The following is a 7,261-nucleotide window of genomic DNA, read 5'->3' as shown; positions in this document are numbered from 1 at the left end:
GCCCGACCCCCTGCTAATAATGCTAACAACACTATTGTAGCCTTTCGTTGGGTCGAAAAGATAGTGTTTGATGGTGTACTATACGGTGAGGGAATATTAAAGATGCCCAAGTGTTAAGCCGAGCAAAACCGCACTGCGCGTTCCTCATCTAGTACTCAGTAATGTGCACGATGACCAAATAAGGGGTGTCAGTTGCCCGTTTTAATTTCCTAAACTTCTGTTTAGTAACACTGTAACAGCCTTTGTACGGTGGCTCGTTGCCCTTTAAGGCGCAGGTTAGTGACGGGGTGATGGAGACGAGTCGCAGTGCACAGTCAGAATGTGGCTCTGCGGTGGATGCCAGTATCCTGTGTACGTGATGAGCTGCATATACAGCATCACTTTCTCATAAACCGGCTGTGCGTCATGGCCACGGGAGGAAAATCCTGGTCACGTGTAGACACGCCCACCACCGCACTTACAATCATTATTATTGGTATTAAAACAAATATTCAGTAGATAATAATAAGACATGTTCACATTGGTTACTGTAATAATGTTTGCAATATAAAGGTGAACGGTGTCTTCGTTAAAACCTGTTGCTGTAATTGAATTAAGCAGCATCAGATCTATGGAGGGTTTGGTCTTCATCAGCATATTTTCAAAGGGATCAAAATTAAAATGTTCCGTCCTGCTCTGATAAAATCTTCCAATATTTTGCTTTTTTAAAATGTACACAATGACTAACTAAGTTTTTAAAGTAATCTCATCATTAATTTAAAGGCACATTTGTTGACGTAAAGTGGAATAAATAACACAAATCACCAGTTCTGCTATGTTTAGCCATAGCAGGCGTACCAGTGCTGCAGTGAGTCAGCCAAAACAGCCAAACCAAACATGCTTTATCATTGTGACTTGTAAAATTATACATCTTAGGCTTATTTATACAACCTCAGTCTAAATGCAGCAATTCAATAGCTTCAGATAGAATTAATCCACCTAGAAGATCGGTTTTGAGATAAATGCAGCATATATACACACACCCTGAAGGAAAACATGCTTATGGCGTTGGCTTCATCACAAACCACTGATTCTATGTCATGCATGACAGAAGCTGCTCATTAGACTCCTACAGGCATTATGTAGACATGAATTTGTCCTTCTACATCACTCTGCACGTATCGGTCATGTAGAACGCGATGGCCCCACCATTTTTTTCTCTCTGTAGTCCAACCCCTTGTGCTTTTGAGCTGAACAGTTATGTAATGAAAGAAGAGATCCTGAGTCGTGATAGTATACACCACGGTATTAGCAGTACAGCTACAGTAGTAGTTGATGGTTTTTCCTGGTCCTTGTTATAAACCAACTACCCCAGCACCTCGTTTCAGTGTCGTCTTTCCCACTGCCCAGCGACTTATAAACATGTTGCTTAGTAACAGCAACACTTGGCTGCTTTTACAAAGGAGCTCTGTGCCTTTACCTTAACGTCTGCCAAGTTCTCGCTAACTGCTGTGGTAATGCATTATCTAAAGTCATTGTATTTGAGCCAACCTGTCACTGACGCTCAGGTCACACTGCAGGGCCTACTTAGTTAATGGCTGTGCTGAGACCAGCGTAATGGAAAAAATGTGAGAAGAAATGTCCCAGACATGACTAGACAGAATAAACACACAGAGTATCCTTTCAGTTTTACAACCATTAACATAGACTTAACATAGACAAAGGTTAAGAATCATAAATGCACACAAAAAATGTAGCCATAATTGTTTGCTCTGCCTGCTTTGTGGTCACTACTATTTTGTCACTATAATTCTTCTCCTTACAGGGATGAATGCTGCTGTGCGTGCTGTGGTTCGAATGGGATTATATGTCGGTGCTAAAGTTTATTTCATTCACGAGGTGAGCCCTTGTCAATGCAATGTCTGGTGTAAAAGCCAGCTATGATAACTCAACATGCAGTTTGTGCAGGATTTGACGATCATCATGACGTTTTATGTTAAATGTGTAGATGTTTAAATATGTAAATGAATTTAAAGCTTTATACAACTGTTTTTCAGCCCTTAATATTAATGTTTTTATTTTCAGTTTTTTGCAGTTTCTTTTCCCAAAACTAAAAGCAAAAAAGGGAACTGGATATCAGTCTTAGATGAGCAAGAGTTATTAGGCGTTAACTTGCAGAAATGTAGCCAAATGGCCATGTTATTTTTTGTTTTGTTATGCTCATTTCATGTATTAAAACAGGGATGTGGTTAATTCAAGTGACCTTATGAGTTCAACCATTGTGGGATTACATTTCAGCTGTGTTTGTCCAGCTTGCGAACTGTCCTGTTACATAACCAAACTCCACTCCCACCAAGGTTACATAGTTCTCAGCATTTTCCTTCAGGCGGGATGTGGTTAATTCAAGTGACCTTATGAGTTCAACCATTGTGGGATTACATTTCAGCTGTGTTTGTCCAGCTTGCGAACTGTCCTGTTACATAACCAAACTCCACTTCCACCAATGTTACATAGTTCTCAGCAGCTTCCTCAGGAAACTGCAAAAGTGAGAACTGAAAATGTTTTTAACGTCCAGATAAAGTTATTAAGTGTTACTGGGACATATCTTAAGAATTGCTTGTAGTTTAAATACTGATTTCTTGCTGAGTGGCCGTGACATTCTGGAGTGCACTTGACTGATGCTCTCGTCTGAAGTGTTTGTTTGGGTTGTTCTTCTGTATTTATTTTTTTTTTTTTTATATTTAGGGATATCAGGGTATGGTGGATGGTGGAGAAAACATCAGAGAAGCCTCATGGGAAAGTGTTTCTAGCATGTTACAAGTGGTGAGTATTTATAATGAGCATAAATCCATACACCTAATGAAACTCCCCCGGTGCTCCAGAAAGAGACAATCCCTTAAGTGTGTATAAACAAAACAAACAAAAAATAGAACACAGAATTCCATATATATATATATATATAAATGTGCAACTTGCATGGATTGAAATATCCCTGCAAGTTGAATCAACACCTTAGATCTTTGATGTTTATCTAAGACACTGGTTCCCAAAGTGGGGGACGGGAGCCCTTAGGGTGCAGGAGCTATTGCGTGGTGGGGTGCAGCAAGGCCAATGACTTTCAAAATCAATATTTTCTCTGTTTATAACACAGTGGGGAAATGGCACAGATTTGTGATATTATTTTCTTTCTTTTACCAGAATAGCAACGTTGTAGGAACCACAGTTCAGTGGAGTTTTGAAGCAATTGCTTTGATTAGGGTTAGCATGTGTGGGCTCAACAGTCTTATTTCTCTACACAAGGAGGTGCTGCAGAGCTAGTGTGGGAACCGCAACAAATTAAAGCAACGTAATAAAGTTAAACAAAGCTAAAACTAACGTTTCCTGAAGTCAGGGGAATGAAGATCATTGAAAATGCGTCTCCTTGTGTCTCTGTCAGGGCGGAACCGTCATTGGCAGTGCCCGCTGCAAAGATTTCCGTACTCATGAAGGACGTCTGAAGGCCGCTCACAATCTGGTACAGTACGGCATCACTAACCTGTGTGTGATTGGTGGAGACGGCAGCCTGACTGGAGCCAACCTCTTCAGGGAGGAATGGAGTGGACTGCTGGGGGAACTGATGGAGCAAGGTAGTGGGATTTCAAATCTGAAATCATTTCTATGGAGTGTTAATTTCCACCTATCATTTTTATTAAATAGTCAACAGGTTGTTTTACGAGGACGAAAAAAAACGAAATAAAAATGCCTTAGTCAAATAATTAAAAACAAAGAGACGACATTGACCAATCAGAGCAGATTTCAGCCGATGCGTACCACAAGTAGAAGACAGTACAAACTCCACATGGTTATTTTTTTATTCTGTGACTTTTAAGTGTTACTGTTTTCAGTTTCCACTGTCATCAGACCCTGTGGTATTTTGTCAACATGCCGAGAGACTGACCTTTGTGTCTGTCAACGTGTAAAGTAAAAAAACGCAGCTCAGGCCCAGCTGCAGCAGTATTAAGTTTGTCTCTGTTTCAGGTTTGATCGAAGCCGATGCTGTGCAGAAATATTCCGCCCTTCACATCGTGGGTATGGTGGGCTCCATCGACAATGACTTCTGCGGAACTGACATGACGATCGGGACGGACTCTGCTTTGCACAGGATCATCGAAGTGGTGGACGCGATTATGACAACGGCGCAGAGGTGACGACTTAGTGAGATTGTGACAGTTTGCCGAAAATAGATCACAATTATGAAAATCTGATCTCATTAATCCTGTTCTGAGAAACTAAACGGAGTCTTGCTCTCATTTCTTAGTCACCAGAGAACATTCGTGTTGGAGGTCATGGGCAGACACTGTGGGTAAGAGTGCTTTCGATGAAACAAAAACTGAAATCCCAGTGGCAGCTACACTATTATCACCTGTTTGTGTACACGTCGTGTTTTCTTGTCTTGTCTGCTCCTTCCCAGGTACCTGGCCTTGGTGAGCGCCCTGGCCTGTGGGGCAGACTGGGTGTTGATCCCCGAGATGCCACCTGAGGATGGCTGGGAGGACAAGATGTGTCAGAAACTGTCTGCGGTAACACCATCCCACTCATTTTGACTCAGTAAAGCTAAATGAAGTACACTGAGTCAGCCTGCTGGGTTTGAGTACAGCATAATGAATCATGTTCCTTGTAACTGTAATGTCTTTCTCCAAGGACTAAATCCTCATCAGAAGATGCTGGAAAAGTATCCATGCTGCTGTTGAATATATATATTTTTATCTTCTTGCGGAAACTGCCATTTTTTTTCTCTTTTTTTGTGTCATTCAGACACGATCCAGGGGCACGAGACTAAACATAATCATAGTTGCAGAGGGAGCCTTAGACAGACATGGGAAGGCTATAACCTCTAGTTATGTCAAAGACGTGAGTACCTGTGTTAAAAAAAATAAGGGGAAGCCAGAAGCATGGAGACCCAACTGATGGAGAACACACTCCTCTTCCTTCAGATAACCTACTATACCACCAGCCCTACATGCAGTAGCTCATGATTTGTGCAGCAACAACGGGCGTCAAGTCCTGTTTTGATTTCACCGATCACAACCGGCGGTGACAACGCACTGACGTCGACCATGATGTGACCTTTATGTGTTTGCAGCTCTCAGACGATCATGGCGGTTGGCGTGCTCCGTGCTTCTGAAAAAAAGCCCACGTCACAGCCAGAGTCTCAATTTTTCTGTCATGTCGTTTTCTCCACCACCTTCTTTTAGAACCGAGCAGGGATGAAAAGGCTGAATATCATAATTGTAGCCGAAGGGGCGATTGATCAAAACAACAAGCCCATTACCACTGATTGTATTAAGGATGTAAGTACAGAGGTTTGTGTTACGGTGTAACCAGGAGCCTCCATTCCTGTACTGCTGCCCTAGTGTGGCTTTGACCTTGCTGCTGTGTTTCTGGAATGCTCTGTCAGACACATACGCTAGTTTTGGTAAGACGCTTTCACTATAATACTGCCACCGCTCTAGGACCCCCACCCAGAGTAGACCCCCTTCACCAAACATCCACCTCTAGACATTTTCTACAGCTAAAGGCATTTTATTTACTTCATTATTTTAACATGGTTTATTAAGCTACTGCCAAATATGTAGTTGTAAATATACTTGCAGTAAAACCCAAGCTACCTCTAACTCGTACAGGATGGTTTCAGAGAACATTTATTTTATTTAATGTGATCATTTCAATACACCCGTAGTTCGTGATCCCTGTTAACATGACTGAAAAATTAGAATGGCTTGCCTGTGCTTTGAGTGTTTCCCCTTTTTCTTGAGCTCTTCTCTCATGTTATTGTGTGGTGGTTGTTGTTAATAGTGTTTTTGTTCTGTTTTTTTTGCATCTACATGATTTTATGTCATTGCAGAAACAACTTGAACCGTACACTAACATGCATGAGATCACGCAGTACTTCAACCTGTGTATTCTGTAATTACGCAGAATGCACATTTCCACGATCCCCTCTAAGGCTTGTTTGTCTTCCTCCTTCCAGCTTGTTGTTAAATGTTTGGGTTTCGACACCCGTGTGACAATTCTGGGGCACGTCCAGAGAGGAGGGACCCCGTCGGCTTTTGACCGCATCCTGGTATGTCTGCCAGCCAACAAATAGAAACACGTTGAATGCTGAAAAGTGAATGCTGAAAAAAATGTTGACAGAACTGAAGTTCGTCTTTTCTTTGTCCACCTGTTGCCAACACAGGCAAGTCGCATGGGGGTTGAGGCTGTTTTTGCTCTTCTGGAGACCACAGCTAACACTCCAGCCTGTGTGGTTTCTCTGGTCGGCAACCAGTCAGTGCGCTTACCTCTGATGGAGTGTGTGCAGATGGTATGTAATGGTCAGGGATCAACACACACACACACACACAGTCTGGTTTTCATTGTGACTACTTTACAAATCCTATCCCTAACCCTAGCTCCAAACCAAACATATACACACATATATTTAATAAAAAAAAACCTGAACCTGAGGGGAGAGACCAGAGATGGAAATTGCTTACCCATTTCAGTGATAAGTAAATTAAACTAACAACACTTTCATGTTTTTTTTTTCTAGACTCAAGAAGTCCAGAAGGCCATGGATGAAAAGAGGTTTGAAGAGGCCGTGAAGCTGCGGGGCAGGTATAATTCACGCCTGTCAGGACTGAAGCCATCGCTCGATTAAAAACTGTGACCTCAATCCAGACATTTGCTTTTGTCCTGACGCAAGTCGCCAAACACCAGAGAGATTTTTTAGTATAAACACGGCAACAGCATCGTTGTTTTTTTTTCCATGTATTCTTTGATTATTCCAAGTGTCCCGTTTGTTTGCAGGAGCTTCGAAAACAACCTGAAGACGTACAAACTCCTGGCTCATCGCAAACCGGAGTCTGAACTGCCAGTTGTAAGTCATCGCCTGATGCCGTGACATTTACTCTGTGTTGACAAAGCTGACGGGGTTCCAGGGAATACTGCACCAACAGCAGCCTTCCATGATACACATGTTGTTTGCAAGTCAAATGATCCAACCAGAGAGGCTGGCACTTTGAATGTTTTATTAGGCCCCCGAAAGGTCTGCCTGCAAATAATGACTCAGCCGCTGCTGTCTGGATGCAGTGTGCAGCTGCCATATCAGGATGAACAAGGCTGAATAACTGTAAACATACAGTCTGTGTTGTCCTGCACAGTGATCCAATACAGCCTTTAAGCTGATATCTGTCCAGGAAAGTCAAATCAGATGAAAAAAGCTTTGTGTGCCATTGCTGACCTACACTGTTCGTGTGAAGTC

General features: G+C 42.2%; 1 protein-coding gene across 8 annotated transcripts in view; it reads left to right on the top strand.

Moving 5' to 3' along the window:
* The window catches only part of pfkpa (phosphofructokinase, platelet a), a 17,455-nt gene that overhangs the window by 1,206 nt on the left and 8,988 nt on the right, over window positions 1–7,261 (top strand). For 4 of the 8 annotated variants that reach the window (XM_008307668.3, XM_008307665.3, XM_008307667.3 and 1 more), the window contains exons 2-12: window positions 1,805–1,878; window positions 2,725–2,802; window positions 3,416–3,605; window positions 3,997–4,162; window positions 4,277–4,321; window positions 4,430–4,538; window positions 4,774–4,869; window positions 5,990–6,082; window positions 6,197–6,322; window positions 6,551–6,615; window positions 6,808–6,877. In XM_008307668.3, coding sequence (XP_008305890.1) covers window positions 1,805–1,878; window positions 2,725–2,802; window positions 3,416–3,605; window positions 3,997–4,162; window positions 4,277–4,321; window positions 4,430–4,538; window positions 4,774–4,869; window positions 5,990–6,082; window positions 6,197–6,322; window positions 6,551–6,615; window positions 6,808–6,877 — 1,112 coding nt within the window. Of the gene's footprint in view, window positions 1–1,804; window positions 1,879–2,724; window positions 2,803–3,415; window positions 3,606–3,996; window positions 4,163–4,276; window positions 4,322–4,429; window positions 4,539–4,773; window positions 4,870–5,213; window positions 5,310–5,989; window positions 6,083–6,196; window positions 6,323–6,550; window positions 6,616–6,807; window positions 6,878–7,261 lie in introns of all 8 variants that reach the window. The other 4 variants (XM_008307670.3, XM_008307666.3, XM_008307669.3 and 1 more) reach the window with 1 other exon arrangement.

This window comes from Cynoglossus semilaevis, chromosome 3 (assembly GCF_000523025.1).
Source record: "Cynoglossus semilaevis isolate Cse_v1.0 chromosome 3, Cse_v1.0, whole genome shotgun sequence".
Lineage (NCBI taxonomy): Eukaryota > Metazoa > Chordata > Actinopteri > Pleuronectiformes > Cynoglossidae > Cynoglossus > Cynoglossus semilaevis.
This window is presented reverse-complemented; position numbering and strand designations above follow the sequence as displayed.